The sequence below is a fragment of the Aythya ferina genome (genome assembly GCF_964211825.1).
Source record: "Aythya ferina genome assembly, chromosome: 14".
NCBI classification, from domain to species: Eukaryota; Metazoa; Chordata; class Aves; order Anseriformes; family Anatidae; genus Aythya; species Aythya ferina.
Window position 1 is genome coordinate 18,636,485 of NC_140312.1, and position 18,475 is coordinate 18,654,959.

Sequence of the window (18,475 nt, forward strand, 5' to 3'; positions counted from 1 at the left end):
AAGTATGTGTTTAAGTCCCATTAAATTAATGTATCCACTTAAAGAAAGTCACAAGCTCCATTCCTGATTTACATACTTGTTTACTATTTATGGTATACTATATTTTCTATACTGGAATGGAAATTTTATGTGCAAGATCAAGACCTTAAGCAATTTATTCCTTCCACTTTATATTAGAGATTGCATTGTACTGAATTATCTTGGTCAAAGGTGAGATGGAAGAAGATGCATTTCTGTATTTCTGTATATATTTCTGTAGATTACAGTGTACATTACATTTTTCTTTCTTGATTGGCTAAGGTGCTTTAGCCCACTTTATTCAAGGAAAAGAAAAAAAAAAGCAGAACAGAAATGTTTTGTTTTGTTTTGTTTTTGTAATATTTCACAAGATGTTGGTGTAAGCTTCAGGCCTCAGGACAGAAATAAGGGCCATTGTCCTGTTTCTCCCCATCTTCCCCCTGGTTTTGTATATTTAGCTTGCTGGATTTTGGTTCAGAATGTTAGATTCCATGCAGTAGTTTGCACAAGTTCCTATGACATGATTTTTATTCCAGTTTCAAGTCAAAGATAGTTCACCCTTTTTAATATTATTTATGCACTTATTCTAGAATGTCTTAAGTATGGAATCTTGTATGTAAGTAATAGGTGCCAAAAGAACGCATATGTTTTCAACCATTACTCCAGAGTTCAACAATGCTTAACGACTGATTTACCGATGTGTTACTAATGATAATGATCAAGATATTCACATATGTTGCGGGGTAAAAATAGATGCTTAGAAGCTGAATTACAAGGAATTAGAAAAGTGTTTAAAGCTCTGTGTCCAGATCTCACATTTTTTTCTGATTTTTTTTTTCTTTATTTCTTATTGGCTTGCCTTTTTTTTTTTTTTTTCTTCGATTTTTAGGCTTTGAGAAGCTCAAGAGCCAAAAGAAAAGCACAACTGAATTTGGAGAGTTTTTCTGGATTTTCTGATCTGAAATGAAATAAAGTAATCCAAAATTATAAGTCAACTTGTGATACTGTGATACTGTGAACTTATTTTTACTGTCCTCTAACTGCATACTTTACAGCCTGACTCATGTCTTAGGTGTATAACACAAACTGAGTCAATGTATCCCAATGTGGTTTCATAAACAGTTACTACAATGCTGGCAATGATTTTCATCTTATACAGACAATGGAAATACAGTGTTAGTTACATTCTTAGGGGCATTGTTTCACATATAGATGTTTTAAAATATTAGGCATTTGTGCTTTATTAGTTGATATAGCTTTGTCTCAGTAGAATTGTCTGTACAACTGTAGGTAGGTGCCATTTGAAAATCATTTTTTCTTTTTTCTTCCAGAGTGAAACTTGCAGCATCTTATATAAAACCTTCTATGTGTTACCTTGAGTAGTCAGTACTATCCCCAGAGATCAGTGGTTCCTGAACAATAAAGCAATCCTTACTGATGAAGTGGGAGATCCCTATTATATGTAAAGAGTGTTTTGCACTGTCACCTAATATTCCTAGAGCTACTAAGATTAGTCAGGAATGGGTTGTTACTGGTTTTCTAAGTAAAGTTCAGTAACAAAGAGGTGGGAAAGTATACTATGGGTAACACTAAGAGTTTTATCTCTAACAAATTAAATTATATATCTAGGCATGCCACATTGAGTTTCATTGCTACAGGGATATTTATTTCTGTGTTTTCACTTCTTAAGAATGTTGGTTCACAGGACCTATAAATGCTGAAACCTAATCTGTAGTGTTAACTTTGTAGCAGACCAGCGACTCCTGTTCTCCATTCTTGGTTTAGCTTACCATATTTTCTTTTAGTTAATGGCAGCCTTACTTATCAAACAACTATTTCTATGGAATTTACAAATGTTTTGTTTCATAAAGTTTTTCAGTTGGAAATTTCAGTCCTGCCGAGTGTTTCATCGATGGTATTTGTGCCATCCTGCCATAAAGTGAGCTATCAGTACCTGCCTGTAATTGAAGATTACCTTACAGGGGAAAAATAATAGAATATGAGAAAGCAAAAAGGGACAATACTATATCTTTTCAATTCATGAGTATGAATTTACCTCCTACTATTGAATTGTTTGGCATAACAGCAAAGTTTAATCACCAAGATGCTGGTTTACTAGATGTTACTAGTTTCAGAGATGTGGTCATCGTTGGAGGATTCCTAATGTACATATGTCTGCCTGCATGTATGATTGTGAGAGTTGTAATTTCCTTGTATTTTGCAGTTGCTAATATATTAGCATAAGAGGATTTCCTCAAGATAGCCATCATTTTGGAATGTCTAGATAGCAGGAAGAATATATAATGGTAACATTTCTACACTTTCCTCTATTCTCTTTGAGGCCATCAAAATGTCATGGCCACTTTCTAGGCTCCAGAGTCAGCTTTTTCACTGGTTGACCTGGACCTATAAGTGAATATCATTTATATCATATATTTTGTCATCCACCTTTAAGATTGATTTTAAGAAAAAACAAACACCCTCTTGCATGGTTGCTGAGCTCTGGTCATTTCTCATTCACTTCCACATTCACCTTTTTTATTTTCATGGCCCTTTCTGCTGCTTTTTCTTCATCTTCACATCCTCCCTTTGTTCCTTGCCCCTGGGAGTTTTTCCATTGTTTGAATTCTCCTGTTCACCATAAAGAGTCTAGTTGTATGGTTGAACAATCCTTCAGCACCGAGAGAGCTTTCTAACCTTCTGCCACCTTCTTTTTAAATCACTTTTACACTTATTTTTCCCGCAGAATAATTTTAACAGTTGTTTTCATATCATCATATCTTCCTTGGTCACAGTGACCAGTTGGAAAAAATACATTTACATCACAAAGTTATGTTACCTTGAGTACCAGGGCAAGGCAGTAATGGCACCTCTGAAGCCAGAATATACCTATGATAATTGTTGGCTTAGAGGTCCCTGTATCTTCTAATTAGTTGTCCTATTAATACCCTAGAGTGCTTTAATTTTAAATGAAAGATAATAGCTGCCTTATCTCTAAGGAAACTGGTCTTGATTTTATTAACTTACAGGACAGAAGAATAATTGGCACATATCATTGTCCAGAAATGTATTCAACAAAGGTATCTTTCATTGTTTTCTGCTTTTATCCTCAGAGACTTAAGATTCAGGTCCTGACCACTTATGGTCATTAAAGATCCCATGGCACTTTTTTTTTATAGAGTGGTCATCTCAGCCCCAAGCATCCGGCCAAATATCAATTTATGTAACTGTTCTGCTTACCTAACATTCCCCACCACTACTCACCCACCCCATAGTTTTAATTGGCTACAGCATTCTCCATTTCTTTGACTAAAATATAGTGTATTGTTCAGCACTTCACCTCAGAGGTGATTGCACTTCAGTGGGAAGTGGTTCTACTTTCTAATGCTTGTAAAGCGCTTTGGGATCCTTTTGAATGGGTGGTGGTGTGTACAATAAATGTAAATCATTAACATTCTGTCTCACACTTCCCTTAATTGTGAAGCATGTTTTATTAGAGTTGGGCGAACCTGCTTGGTGAAAATAACACTTCCAGCTCTCTCTAATCTACTGAGGAACCTTTTGTCAGAGGTTGAAAAGTCGGGTTAATTTTGTTCTATTGTTGCTGTTTCATTTATTTTCATATTTACTCATTTACTTGTACTTCTAGATTGGAACTGGATTGGAATTCTTCAAAATACTATGAAAAATTCAGTTCTTGTAACTGTCAATCCACTGTAATGGGTGCAGGAAATTCAGATTTGTGCTGGAGAAGCACCTGAACTTTGTGGTGCTTACCTGTCTATTCTAACACTTGAAGGTTCACCCATCACTAATTTTTACTTTACTTTGAATTATTTCTTATGAGAAATTCTTGGAATATTGAGAAATGCTTTGTTCCAACTCCTATATCAGTGTGGTATGTGCAGAAGAAGACACTTTGCCCTAGAAGATAGTCTAGAATATTGCTGGATGTTCTTTCTGCCCACCATCACTAATATTGCTAACTACTGCCAAAGATTGCCAGATATATGCAGCAATTTTCTGTGTTAGCAACATATATTCAGTAAATTTCTTACTTCATTGATTTTAATATAAAATCCAAAGTCAAATGAATCAAAGCAAAAAGTTAACTGAGGGAATGATAACAGCTGTACACTGTCTATTTTAAACTCTGGTAGACTAAAATAACTTTTGTTATATTTGTGTTCCATAGCAAAGTGTATGAGTATGTAAAGAGCACTCAAATTTCTAATATCACTGCAGATCAAAAGGATAAAATTTTTAGAGTATATTCAGACTAAGAATATTTAAGAGGTGAACAAATTTGTTGGCACTGACATCTTTCCAAAGATAGTGTCTTAGAATACACAACACATAGGTGAAAATAACCCAAGCTCTAGGCTCTGGGGTAAAGCCCTTGTATTAGTAAATGTTATGTCAAATTTCCCCTTATGTCATTGGAACTAAAATTTATTTTGTCTTTGTAAGGATATGTGAAAATATGAACAATGTAGTTTCCAAAATGTCTTTGCACCCCTCTTGTAAGATAATTTACCTGTTTGTTTTTAAAAATTCTTGAGATCTTACAGTTGTTTTTATTTTCAGTCTTATGACAGCCAATTTTGTCTCCAGAAATCTCTTCAGAAATTTCTAAATAACTGTACTCATTATAAGGAAATAATTGCAGACCCTCTTGTGAAGTTTCATATATCTATTTGATAATTTTCTGTATGTTTGCTTTTGTTCATATTACAATAGCAGAATACACTTTTTGCCTTAATTCTGCTTCATGCATATGAGAACTGATTTGATGATCTTCCTGGCTAGAACACAGTATTTCCTTGCTGTGTTCATTATCAAGTACTTAAAGGAATTCGTGAGTTTCAGCCCAACTTTCCTATTTTTTCTGGTGCTTCTCAAAAGCAAATGCTGATTTCTCTAGCTAGAAAATTCAGAGATCTCATATAGTTGTGATTGGAAGCAAGCAAAGTAAGTGATGTTGGCTGTTTCACACTGAGTCATTACATTTAATCTAAAAGTAAAATATAACGAAACTAGAGGGGTGCAAACTCTCAAAAATTGAGAAAAATAGAAGGGAAATCTGGCATCTCAATGATGCTGATTTTCATGCATCACTTGAACAGATGTAATCACTCCAAATGGCAATGTTTTCAGTAGGTCCAAAGTACTTTTGTGAGTACCTATCTTCCACTATGCAATGGATGCTATTAAGAAGTGACATAGCTTTTTTTTTTTTTTTTTTTTTTTTTTTAAGCTAATGGCAAATACTGTGCTATATCAGGTAGCACACTGAGGTGCCTGGTGGTGGCTGCTGGCTTTTAAATATTACAAAAGAATTAATTCTATGTTACTGTTTAGAAATCCACAAAAGTCACAATTTGTGCACTTTCAAGAATAATCATAGTATATAATATGTACATGATAAATGGTTAAAATGGATGACTTATTCCTAAAGGAGCTCTGGAACAGTTCCACTTCTTATTTGGCCTGGAGTATAACCTGCACTGCCATCACTCAAGTCAGTGTAGTTATTTAGCTGCTCACTAGCTATTATTGAGTTTGAAAGTATTTTTATTGAATTATGCTTTGTACTCACAATTCAAAATATATGCTTGGAGGAGAGGCTGAGGAGAATTAGAACTCCTTAAATGACCTTATGTTAGTTTTCTATATATTACTTATTTTGAAGTTCTCCTACTATATTTCAGATCTATTTCAGATTGACCAAGAGTGGAATTGGTTCATATTTGAAATCTTAAATTTCTAAGATTTTATATTCAAAATTGCATTCACATTTGCTCTCTGAACTGTCTTAAATATATATATATATAGTAGTCAAAACTGTTTATTGAAACAAGTGTTCAAAGCACATTTGATGTGATTACACTCTGAACTATATGTCTGAGTTTTTCCTTGCTCTAAATTGCAACCATCTGCTATTCCAGTGTTCAGGTCTCCACAACATGCACACTGTAGTTACATAACACATTAGCACTGGGGAGTGGAGATAGTTATACTATTCCAGATGGTTACACTATGCCAGAATCTTTCCCCATGTAAACAGTAGTCCTGTCTGCATATGGGGAGTGAAAAGGTGCATCCTCCTGTGCAATGCTCCAGACCTCTTTTTATAGAGGCAGACACCTTGCTAATACCTGAAGTTCTTGTCAGAGCAGAACCTTTCATTTGAAAGAAACAAAACAAACAAACAAAAAGCAAAGGCTTTTCCACCTGCTTTTACTCCATAAACCCTACTAAGTAGAATAATAGCCCCAGATATTCTACCCAGTGGCAAAATCTCACTTTCAGGAGCTGAGCATATACACCACATGCAGGTATTGCTTCTGCTGACTAAATATAGGGTCTAGAGAGATAACATTTATTCCATTATATGATATCAGCCATATTGCTCCCTGAGTTCACAGATAATTGGCAAAAAATATAGCCACAGCTATGATTAAAGTCTTTCAGACAGGCTGGCATCCAAAGAATGAGTAGCCAGCATGGCTTCAATTTGCAATTGAATGGGCTTCTTTTCTTACCTTGTTAAATCTGCCTTCTTATTTCTTACAGATGGATCCACATGAAAATATTTTGTTGAGCACACTTGAAATTAAAAATGAGATGGCTGCCTCTGAGGCTGTGATGGGGCTTGGGGACCCTAGGAGCACGATGCTGGCCTATGACACTTCAAGCATCCAGTACCGGAAAGCTGGCTTACCCAGACACAGCTTTGGTCGCAATGCCCTGGAGCGGCACGTGGCACAGAAGAAAAGTAGGCTACGGAGACGTGCATCTCAACTGAAAATTACCATCCCTGACTTGACTGATGTAAATGCCATAGATAGATGGTCACGCATATTCTTCCCTGTTGTTTTTTCCTTCTTCAATATTGTCTATTGGCTTTACTATGTGAACTAAGAAACAACGTCACACAGGAAGCAAGAACTGGATTTCTCTTCAAATCAGTTGTACAGCCAAAAGTGGGACTTAGAAAAATTCTATTCAGGACAAAAAGTTATTTTAAAACACCTTAGTTGCTGGCCCACTCTCTGGTCTGCTTTTGTAACATTGTGTTTATTCCTGCTAAATCATAAATATGTACATTTGCAGTATAGACACATACCCTTATCAAACTATAAGTGCATTCAAATGCAAATGCAAATTAGATTCTGACAATCATCTCTGTCTCGCTGTCCCCCGCAATCTTCTTTTAGTGCTCATGTAAGTTTAGTGACACAAATTACAGGTGTAACAGGGTTTAATTTCAACAGCAGTATATACCATTCCCTGTGAAACTGTGTGTACAAGACATGCGTCTAAACTTAAGAGAGTGTACTGCTATCATGCTTATGAAACACACAGTTTACCTTTTAAAGGTGTAAACTTGAAAACAAGTAGTGCCTATCATCTTTCCAAGATGATGATGCTCAGAGGTTTCCCAATCATATTCAGGTATTTCCTGTTTATTGAAAGAGCTAAACCTTTGACTGATAATATTAGGGTCGGGTGTTTGCACAGATGCTGAAGCATAAAGCACTAGTTTTGTTTGGGTTTTAAAGAGATAGCATATGCTTGGAGTCTCAATGACTGTGGTTGTGATCTGTAGAGAAATGTAGCAGTGGTATAAAAATGAATCAAGTGATCATGTCCTGAATAGGTAGACATGCTGTTGTTTTGTGTTGGGGAAGGGGAATCATTTTTCCAATGTGCCAAAAGTTGGTTGGCCAGATAATAATTCTCTAGGTGGCTGAAGGAAATCAATGGTGCCCTGGCATTCTACTGAAAGGCAGAGAACAGTTAAAAATCAAGCACCAAGAAAAAACAAGGCTACATACATATGTAAGAATGTGTGTGTATGTATATGTCTATGTGCATTCCTATACCTACTTGTCTGTGTATACAGGCATAAATACACACACATTGCAAATGAATGTTGTCAATCATAGTATGTACCTTAGTCTGAAATATTCATGTGGGTTTGTGTGATTTCTTAAAAGTTTGCAGTCTCTTTAGTGTTATGCTTGTCACTGTCATTATGCTTAACACATAACATTCAGTTTGATTAAAGTTATCATACGTCTTTCAACAGTAAATATCTGAGCATATGTACGTCAGTACAAAGATACTGACGGTATTTTCTCAGTCTGGAGTAGGTAATACCATTTCACATTTTGTTTTGCTTTGATTAATGTACTATTTTAAAGGGAAAGATTTGGTAGCTATCGCTTTAATAGTTTACTTACACTGTAGCACCATAAAGTGGTTTGGGTTGGAAGGGACCTTAAAGATCACCCAGTTACAACCCCCTGCCATGGGTAGGGATATCTCCCAAAACTCCGGGCTGTCCAAAGCCCCATCCAGCCTGGCCTTGAGTGCTGCCAGCGATGGGGCATCCATAGCTTCTGTGGGCAGATTGTGCCAGTGCCTCACCATCCTTTTGCAAGTCTCCTGCTTTAGGATGTTTTCCATTGGACAAACTAGCAAAATTCATTTTTTTGCTGTAGGAAACTTGTTTAAGGTATTTTTTTATAGAGCTTTAATTTTATAGGCAAAATAGAATAGACAAAAATAAAATTTTATAGGTTAAAGTGGAGTTTGCCATTTAGTCCATTGTGGAAACATTTTCTGTAATGAAAACAATAAACATTTCCAAGAACAGTATAAAAAGTGTAAATTCTTGATGGCTTTTAAAAATCAGATCTGCAGTCTTGTTTAACAGAAAATATTTAATGAAGCAAAAGCCACATGCTGTTGTATCTATGCTACCTCTCATTTGCGTACATATTTCTGAAATAAATTCCAATTCCAGTACCTTCCAACTAACAAAAGAATTTTTTTCAGGCAGTTACTATTTCCCTGTTTAACTTTGGCAATGCTTTAAAGTAGTTCATAGGAACACTTTTCATAAAATATTTTTGTTGTTGTTGTTCTTGCTTTAAGTAATTTTCTTGCAAATTAGTGTGTTTGGTTCCCCCTCACCCCCCATTAACAGTCAATGACAGTGATGGGAACAAAACAGTTCTGTGAAATAATAAGTGATTTTCTGACTTTGCTTTGAGCAAGTGGCATGCTTATTTCCTTTTCCAATGGGGAGAGAATAGTTTTAAGCCTGAAAAGGGATTTGCTGGGCATAGACACCATCTATTGTTCTCAATGGAGTTGTATGTTCACATACTACTTTCAGGTTTGGAGTCTGCAACATGTAGGAGTCAAGCTTTCATCATATGATAAACTTTCCAAGTCAAAAAATGTTGCTTTTTAATTCGTATACTTACTTTCTGACTGCATTTCATGCACAATGCACTAGGCTGTGTAGACGGATGTGGAATTTCAAGTGTTAGGAGTAAATCATGTTGGATTTTTTTTCCCGATTCAAAGAAAACTTCAAAAGTGCCACATTACAATTCAGAATTTCTCTTCAAAGTCTGTTATTTAATAATGGTACCCATTATCATAAATAAAAGCCATCTTATAGTATTCTTCTGTAGAAGGTTTTTTTTTTTCATTTCTTAAATTGCTACCAACCAACTCTTTGTGTTTTTTCATTTGTTATTTATTTATTTATTTCACAGAAGCATAAAGTGAATACAGGGAGCTGGCAGCCTGTTTGTGGTTGATACACCTCAAATATGAAACCTTACAGAGAATATGTTGACTCTGCATTGATTACTGAATGAGCTAATTATGAAAATAATGAATGAGCTAATTATGAAAGCTGCAGAGACTGAATCCTAGAACTGCACATCAATTTATCTGAAGTTATAGTATAAGCCATAATACTCTCTGATGTCACTATTCAGAGCGTGAAAGAGAATGTTTGGTTTCTGCTCAGGTACCACTAGGACAGATGTATTACCTGGGAGGACGGAGCTCTTTTGCTTTTACTATGTCCTTCTGGCTATTAATGTGATATATAAACTCAGTGAAAGGGAAGGCTTCTTCCAGAAAAAGAGTGGTTATCATATTGTACTAAGGCTGAACACTGTGATACAAAAAGATGCGGGTAAGAAAGACTGGTAAGGCACTGTCAAGGGAAAAGTAGAACTCAAGGTGAGCACTCCTCTTCTGAGATACTTGAGTGAAAGTGAGAAATTATGACAATGTACGTGAGATATGGGTTTTAATGGGTGTGCTACCCTCCAGGTAAACAAGAAGAAATTTGCTTTTGCTTTAGAACTGGCAGAAAATCAACATTCTAGATCTTACTAATCCTGTTGGTTGTTGTTAGTTTCAATAAGCAAAATATAAAAGTTAATAATTTAGATGAACCTTGTAATGTAATTATAGTTGCACATTTTATTGTTCTACGAGACATGATAGCCAGCAATTAAGGTGTTTTTCATCTTTGTGAAAATCATGGGCAAATTATGACTATAACATGGCACAGTTTTAATGAAATCTTTGAGATCAATCTGTAAATATCTACTGTATATGACTGCTAGTAAGTATGATAAACATTTTCAGAACTGAAAATCCATGCAGCATATTTATGTGTTTGCATAAGGAATGTTATGTTTCTATCCTATTACAGTTTAATGACTGGGAAGAAAGACTCAAGCAATGACATTTTGAACATTTATTTTCTCATTCCCAGAGGAGGAAAACGGATAACAGTATGTCACAGAGTTCTTCAGAGATTTTTTACATTATAATACAAAGGACATAAAATCTGTAAGGTACAAAAGCACAATGCATAGAGAAAATGAGAGGTTGTCTCACACCTGGGGAGCAAATCCTACTTATTTCAGACAAAATATGCATTAAAATTAAAGTTCAAATACTTTTCATTATAATTATTAGTCAGTTACAATTCTATAATTAACACAGTACTGAACATAAGAGAACAAATGTTAAACATTATCCAACTATATGTGCATATGGACATATGTCTAAATGTCTGTATGGACATATGTGTGTGTATACACAAATGATGAGTGTATATATATGCACACACATTCATATGTTGGTGTGTTAAAGGAATAAGCTAATAATAGTTTTGTTTCTGCCATCAATCAGTGTATGAATATATTTTTGAAAAAAAAAAAAAAACATTCATGTATTTAAAAAAAAACAACTTACTATACAGGGTAACTGGGCATTTCTATATCAGCAGATCAATGCATATAATTCATATGGAGCATTGCACCATTTGACATGATGATAGTACTATACCTCCTAGCATCTGAAATTAGACTAGTCCTCACATTGCTTGCCTATTTCTTCTCTCTCTTTTTATAACAACATTGTCCACTAGTAAGTTTTCAAAAACAGTCCTAAGGGAACCAAGAAAAAATGACAAAAATATTAACTATTTCTAGAAAATAATCTAGAGTGGGATGGCCAGGGTACAATACTATATCAGTAGAGATCGTAACATTTTGCTATGTGTACATAAAACATTAAATGTGAGCAACCATAACTTAAGCTGAGCGTGTGTAAATATTATCAGATTTCTTAAACATTTTTAACTTCTAATTTGTACTTTATGGTAAGGCAAAAAGCTAATTCTATTTATGGTTTAGATTAATGTGTCCTAAAATTATGTAAATAATTAAATAAGCTGTAAATGAGCAGTCAATAGATACAGTAATTGTTTAGTGACTTTTTTTTTTTTTTTACTAAGTACAATAATTGCAGTGCTCTAGCAGAGTAATTTAAACACCCTTTTGCATAAAAAGATTTGTATTCCAGATATAAAAATGTATTGAAAGTACTGCTGTGTAAAATAGCCGCTGCGATTCTATTACTGCTAGCACAATTTTTTTTTTTTTTTTTGGTAAGGTTAAAATGTTCAAGCAGCAGAAGACAGTAGTCAGTACTCAGATAGCAAAAACAAATAGGGCCTGATTTTCACATACAATAAGTTACCTTTATGTTGCTCCTGTGAGTGGTGATATGAAGGAATCCAGGGTAGATGAGAATTCAGCTGTTAGTGATTTTGTTACAGAAAGCCTGCATACTGCGTCTGTTTCTGAAATCTGTATCTCTTATGATATCTAATAGTAGACTTACAGTTTTTCTTTCGAGAAAAAAAAAAGTTTGACTGTCGTTAGATAGCATAGTCCCCCCAAAGCCAAAGAATCTTAACTCCAGAAATTGTTTAAAAGGGAAAACTATTAAGTCACTGCTTAACACCAAAGGTAAAGCTTAATAAAATGCACTAGGAACTTTGTCGAAATTTTTAAGAAGCAAATGGAATGTTGATCAAAAATACTGCCCAATTTAATTTGTAAAAATAGTAATAATTTAAATATCCATTAATATTAAATTGAAATAGTTCAGCTGTACAAGAATATGCAACAGAAACATTTCATAAGTATAAAATTATTTTCTTTGTAAGTGCTTTGACAAAAAAAAAATGATGAAAAATCTCACATATACTTTCATACTAAGGGTTGTATTTTTTTAATGTTTTTTCAGACATAAGGTCATCTATTCCAATTTGATAATGTTTTGTATGTTTTCACTGTTAGTGTCATTTGACAGATATTCACCAGGCTGTATTGTTCATGGTCTGTCCTGTTACTTTCAGTTGAAGACAAAAAGAACATTTGAAACATTATTAATTCTAACAAGCTGACTATGATTTGATTTCTATCACATTTTTATTTGCATGGGTGTTTAAATGGTTCTGTTAGTACTGTCTTTGCACAGTTCTGATTTATCTTTTTTACTTAGTACAATTTAATTCATAATGTAGTAATCATCAGCCTTACTAATGACCTTGTAGCCTTTCTTATATGCACATAATGCACATTTTCCAATGGCTAGAAAATGCAAAATACTAGTGGATATCATCACATCAGATCTTCATGTCTTTCTCAAAAGGACTGCTAACCTCTGGGATATATGAGGTAGTAAAATGATGATTGTAAATGAGTAGCACATAAGAGATATTTTCTTGAATTTAAAATTATTGCAGCCAGTTTCAGCATGTAAATATATAATAATGTTGGCTAGTGTGTAATTCTTGAACTAAAAAAAAAATATAAATAAAGAAAACCTAAAAGATGTATATGGAGTTGTGTCATGTTGGGCAGGTTCTTTTCTCAAAGCTGCAGAAGATTTAACGGTCACAGCTCTCATCTGAAGTGAATGCCTAAGATTTTTGGGGTCAAAAAAGGAAGCTGGGCATTGAGGCATCTGAAGTGTAGGTTTAATGTGTGAACGGGAACCCATAACTTGGTGTTGATTTGCCTGTGCAGCAGTAGGGGAGTTGGTGATCTCAGGAACATCAGCAATGTACAGTGAGAGGTTTAGTGCTAGTCAATCAGAAAACGCTGAGGGAAGGGGAACAGCTGAAAATCTCTCCTCAGAAGTTTGGTAAGTCCTTCTCAGAGTCAACTCTTCTGATCAGTTGCTGGTGCCCTAGTTACAGAAATATGGCAGTGGCTGTTTGTGGTGGGATAGTATTCCCTTTTAGAGAAGAAAGTCTAAACAGTCTTACATCATTTTATGTGGTGTTCCCATATGGAAAACCCAAGCTCTGTTCCTTCCTCTTTCTGCTTAACCTCTAACAGAAGACAGCCCAGATAACCAACTTATTGACTCTTTAAGGATAGTGGAATTAGCTCTTTTCCAGGGGGAGTTGTTCTATTGCATAAGAGATGATTCAAGATTAACAAACCAGGAAGAGAGCTCTGTCAAGCTGCTGAGGGAACAGTTCATGTTTATTATTTCTTCTTGTGTTATGCCAGCCCAGCCAGAAGCTCATAAGGGAGTTCATAGCTGTGTTTCCAAAACCTAAGTATTGCTACACGGGGGAGATGGCAGGGTATTTATAGGTAGCCTTATGTGGCTACATATAGGCTACCTATAGGTAGCCTAAAGGACCCACAGGTCCTGCCACAACTGGATTCTTTAGCTAGCCCAACCAGGGGGAGCAGATGGAGCACCAGAAAAGAGAACAAATGGCCAACAGGCAAAAGGCTGCCAAAGGCTAAAACTGCCAAATCTTCTTTCTTGTCTGAAAACACAGACAGCAGCAGGTAATTCCTTTTGAAGTAATCCACCTGGCTACCCTCTGTTCCCAGCCCAACAGTCTTAGTTTTATGGCTGATCTGTTCTGTATCAGTTTTCTGTGGATAAAGAGCTCCTTTACTGCAGAAAAGGAGTGGAGATTGAAGCTGGGAAGATCCGGAGTCTGGCATCTGGTACTGAGGTGAGGAGCTGCTCATGACAGGATGCTGGGTATGCATCAGGAAACATACAAGAGAAGTAAAATATTACAGACTGTTAAGGAAAACTCAAGCATGATTTCAGCTCTTCAGTCTTTGTAATATATCACGTCTTCCTCTGAGCTTCTGAATTGTAGATCCGAGTTCTGAGAAAACACTTAAATGTTAGCACATTTGCTTTGTTACAAGTATGTGATGGACAGTTGCCCCTTATTTTCAGAGTTTATTACAAGCTAGAAATAAATTTATTACAGTTTTAAGACTGATTCATGATTTTGGGGCCTAAGAATATTTTTATTTGAGTATCAAATATCTCAAATATTTTTAGTATAATTTCCAAATCCAAAGAGAGCAATTATATATGTACCCTTTTATCTGCTGTATCTATAAATACAACTAATGTTATCACATTCTAATAAGTGTTATATCAAACCCACTGGCACAAAAATAGGGCTTATGCTGCAGAATATCTGATTTTTTAATTTTTTTCCTATTCTGAGTTTTAACATTATTTCACGACTTGGATAACGTCCTTTTTTCATTCAATTTACTTGACTGCAATTTAGAAATATTAATACAAACTTCTTATTGGTAAACTGTACTATTGACTATTTCTTTATAATCTAAGAGTAGCAAAATGTTTTATTAAAAATTATTTAACAAATCACAGTTCTCAAATTATAAAAGGGAAATCATTATTTAAAGGAACAAACATGCATCAGCCAAATATTGAACAGCTGTGAAAGAATCAAATAGTGGGAACTGGCTTGTAACACATTGTAACTGTTGCATATTAAATAAATCTAACATTAATAAGTAAATAGCAAGTAAATTCTTTGGTTATCAAAATTAATAACCAGCATGACATTATTAATTTTTAATGCTTATTATACTTGAAGGGTATTTTGAGTGACTGATTTATTATGATGTTCATGAGTCTAAGTATTCAATAAATTAAAAAGGGATGGTTACCTACAGAAATGGGGTTGCATTTTCAGGTGATGTAAATTATTCATGCAAATAGAGATACACTTCACTGGACTAAGACTCTGGCCAAGACAAGGTTTTTTGTTGTTATTTTTGTGTAGTTGTTGCGATTGTATTGTTTTGTTTCATTTTTAATTTTAGGGCAAAGCTTTTGAAAATATGTTATTCTTGGAAAAAGATTATTTTTTCTATATTTCTGATGGGTCGTCAGGGCTGATTTATGATGTTCATTTTGGCACTTTAACAGCATGTTTCCAGCTGTGACTATTTTTTAAACTTTCCCATTTTTAGACAGAATATAGCTAAGGAAAAAAAATCTTCCTGTCGTTCTGGGTTTTAGATTGACTCAGGTTCCCTTACTTTAAAACCTAAATCGTGTAAACTGTGCACATTTTTAGTTCTGGTGCTAATTGTTGTTCAAATACTACTTGAGTAGAGATATGTAGATATATATTGATGTGCATAGTCACACATATTTACATTTCTAAGTTTGGTTGATATGTCTAAAGACTGATGTTTCCTAAGCTCACAAAAGAATGGTATGAGGCCTTTGAGATCTCCTAGTTAGATGTTTCCAAAGATCTTGTCTGAAAAATTGATTGATCATCTCTGTCTTTAATTTTCAACTTTTTATTGACATTTTCCAGTATTGATGTTTATAAAACCCTGTGAGGAGAGATGACTGGCAGGCACAGGTGTACAATGTCATGCAAGTTACAGGGAACAAAGGCCTTTGTATGCTCTTTGACAGCAGTGAAAAGGACAAGATGTGCAGTGTCTAGTAATGGCTACATTATAGAGGATGATATTTTCCCCTTCCATGTCATGCAAAGAAATTGTTCCTTGAGGAGAGAGGGCATTGTCTGGAAAAGAAATGTGGTAATACAGAAGCCAAAGCCTCCATGTCAGGACAGAAGGATTTGTCTTCAATGTTTCTAGACACATTGAATTGTTTTTGCATCAAAACTTATCTGAAAGAAAAGCGTGTGCCAAGCATGCAGAAGAAAATTCACAGGGAGTGTTGGATAAGAAGAAAGCAAGAGAACCACAGCATGGGAAATCCTCCCAACCAACATCAGCACCTAATCAACATTGCCTAATTTCTCCAACTCATAACAAATGCTTTAAAATTAGAGGGGTTTAATATTGTAGGAAGGACAGACTATCTATTCTCCACCCTTACACACACACACACAACCTTATTTTAATGATATTGTTTTTACACAAGTTTGGAAATTTAACTTGCTGACCTTTGTTAATTCCTGTGAATCATACAAGCCTTAATTGTTTTTGGAAGGGTTTCCAGATCTCTCTGTGAAAGGTTAAGCATTATTTATTTGCCTTCATTACTACCCAAAGCTACATGATTACTGAACAGGTTTGACATTCACACTAATTAAGGATAAGAGAAAGAGGGAAGAAAAAAAAAAAAAAAAAAAAAAAACTTTTTATGAGATCCAAATGGAAAAATGGAAATTTACAAAAGCAAGAAATATTTAATAAAAATAAAAAATGGATAGAAGAGGCAAATAAAACATAAAGTACAATTTCTCACTCATGCTAGAAGATTTTTAATTACATTCAGGCTCTTTTTCTGTCATAGTATATTTCTGTCTATTAACTGCAACCTGCCCATCCATCACCCGCTCACTATCTGACTCAGATTGCTTACAGGGAAGTCTGGGAAGTCTGGGGAAGTCAGGGAAGCCCTCCTGGTGCTGATGAGCAGGAAGGATGTCCAGCATAAGTCCATGCTTCTTCCCTAGGGGTATACTTCACAGCTGAGAGTGTTTGAAAACAAATACCAAATCCTGCTCCCTTTGCTCAGATGAGCAGGTTCAGACCCAAAGGTTTTCACAAGGGGTTAAACATCATTTATAAAACCAATCATTTCTCTTTACTGGGCACACCTTGAAAGTTGTCGAAGGGAAGGGAAGGGAAGGGAAGGGAAGATCTTCCTCCTTGAATAATAATTGACATAACGATGCAAACCTGTTAGCCTATAAACTCAAACAATTTGGTTAGACTTTGCAAGAAGTCACACATTGCTAAGTGGAAACTACACCGTATGTAAAATCTCTGTGGTATTGGGAACAGATTTGGCTTTTCTCCTTAGTGGTAGATGTAAAGTGAGCTATTTAATTCTAATGACATATATTATTATTCCACTGTGCATATTACTTTGAAAAGTCATTTTATAACAGATCTGCGCCATTATTCTTTAGTAGATGCAGAATGCCTCTTGCTAGTTTCTGTATTTATGAGATCTACTCTGAAAGAGGATAAGAATTGTGCCACTACTTTCCCAGCTTAAAAGCACATGGTAACCATTTCTTTGTCAGTGAATCATACTGCATAAAATAATAGATGAGTTTGGGTTTTTGTGTTTTTTGTTTGTTTTCATTAGCAAGATGTCTAAATTTGACATTCCCAAACATTTTGCTTTGTGAAGATGCAATGATTGTTTGTTATAAAAGTTATATCCCTGTTGATAGCTGGACTACTTAATTGTGACTGCTTGGAGAAAACACTGTTCATTTCTTGTTAGATGAGTCTATCTATATCAAAAATATTTATGGAAAAATATATGCTTTGTGGATATTTATTTTTGAAAAGTTAGTATTTGTTACTTTATACCCTTGAAAAGTTTTGTGATGCTTTTGGATTTAAATTTATACAAAATATTTATCTTAGGAAAGCTTTTTTTTTTTTTTTTTTTTAAAAAAAAAAAAAGAACATTATTGTATTAGTACATTATTTAACACTTTAAACAAAGAAAAAAAAATTATTTTAATATCCCATAGAAGTGATTTTCTTTTCTAGGAGATTTTATTTTTAATTTCAACTAAATTTTTTTTTTCGTTTTTAATGTCAAATGTTTGTGTTAAGTTTGCTAAAATGTTATCTTCTTTTTCCACTAAGCTTTCTGGAAAAAATAAAATCTAAGTACTTCAACTCAGCAGTTAGCTTCCCTCTGAATGCATGATGAGGAATCTTGGCATGGTGAGGAATTAGGAATGGACAAGAAAACTCTAGCAATGACAGCATTTTCAGTCTGCCTGCTTTGGTGGCCATAATCTTGAACTTTCTGATTCATTCTGTACACTGTATAACTGATTTGGTTGTCATTTCTTTTAAAAGTTTAACATTCTTATATGAGAGATGCTCAAAGCTCTGAGACCTAGTAAAGCATGAGTACTGGGTGCCTGTGTGGTGCTCTCTCTGCAGACCTGGTCTCCTCAGCTTCTCTGTTTGCTCTCAACTTCTCTTCTTGCTGCAAGGTAGGA

General features: G+C 34.8%; 1 protein-coding gene across 8 annotated transcripts in view; it reads left to right on the forward strand.

Moving 5' to 3' along the window:
• The window catches only part of GABRB2 (gamma-aminobutyric acid type A receptor subunit beta2), a 190,135-nt gene extending 177,096 nt beyond the window's left edge, over window positions 1-13,039 (forward strand). For 7 of the 8 annotated variants that reach the window (XM_084535314.1, XM_084535313.1, XM_084535315.1 and 4 more), the window contains 2 exons: window positions 3,048-3,098; window positions 6,595-13,039. In XM_084535314.1, coding sequence (XP_084391440.1) covers window positions 3,048-3,098; window positions 6,595-6,942 — 399 coding nt within the window. In that variant the 3' untranslated portion in view covers window positions 6,943-13,039. The remainder of the gene's footprint in view (window positions 1-3,047; window positions 3,099-6,594) is intronic. The other variant, XM_084535319.1, reaches the window with a different exon arrangement.
• The last annotated feature ends 5,436 nt before the right edge of the window (window positions 13,040-18,475 follow it).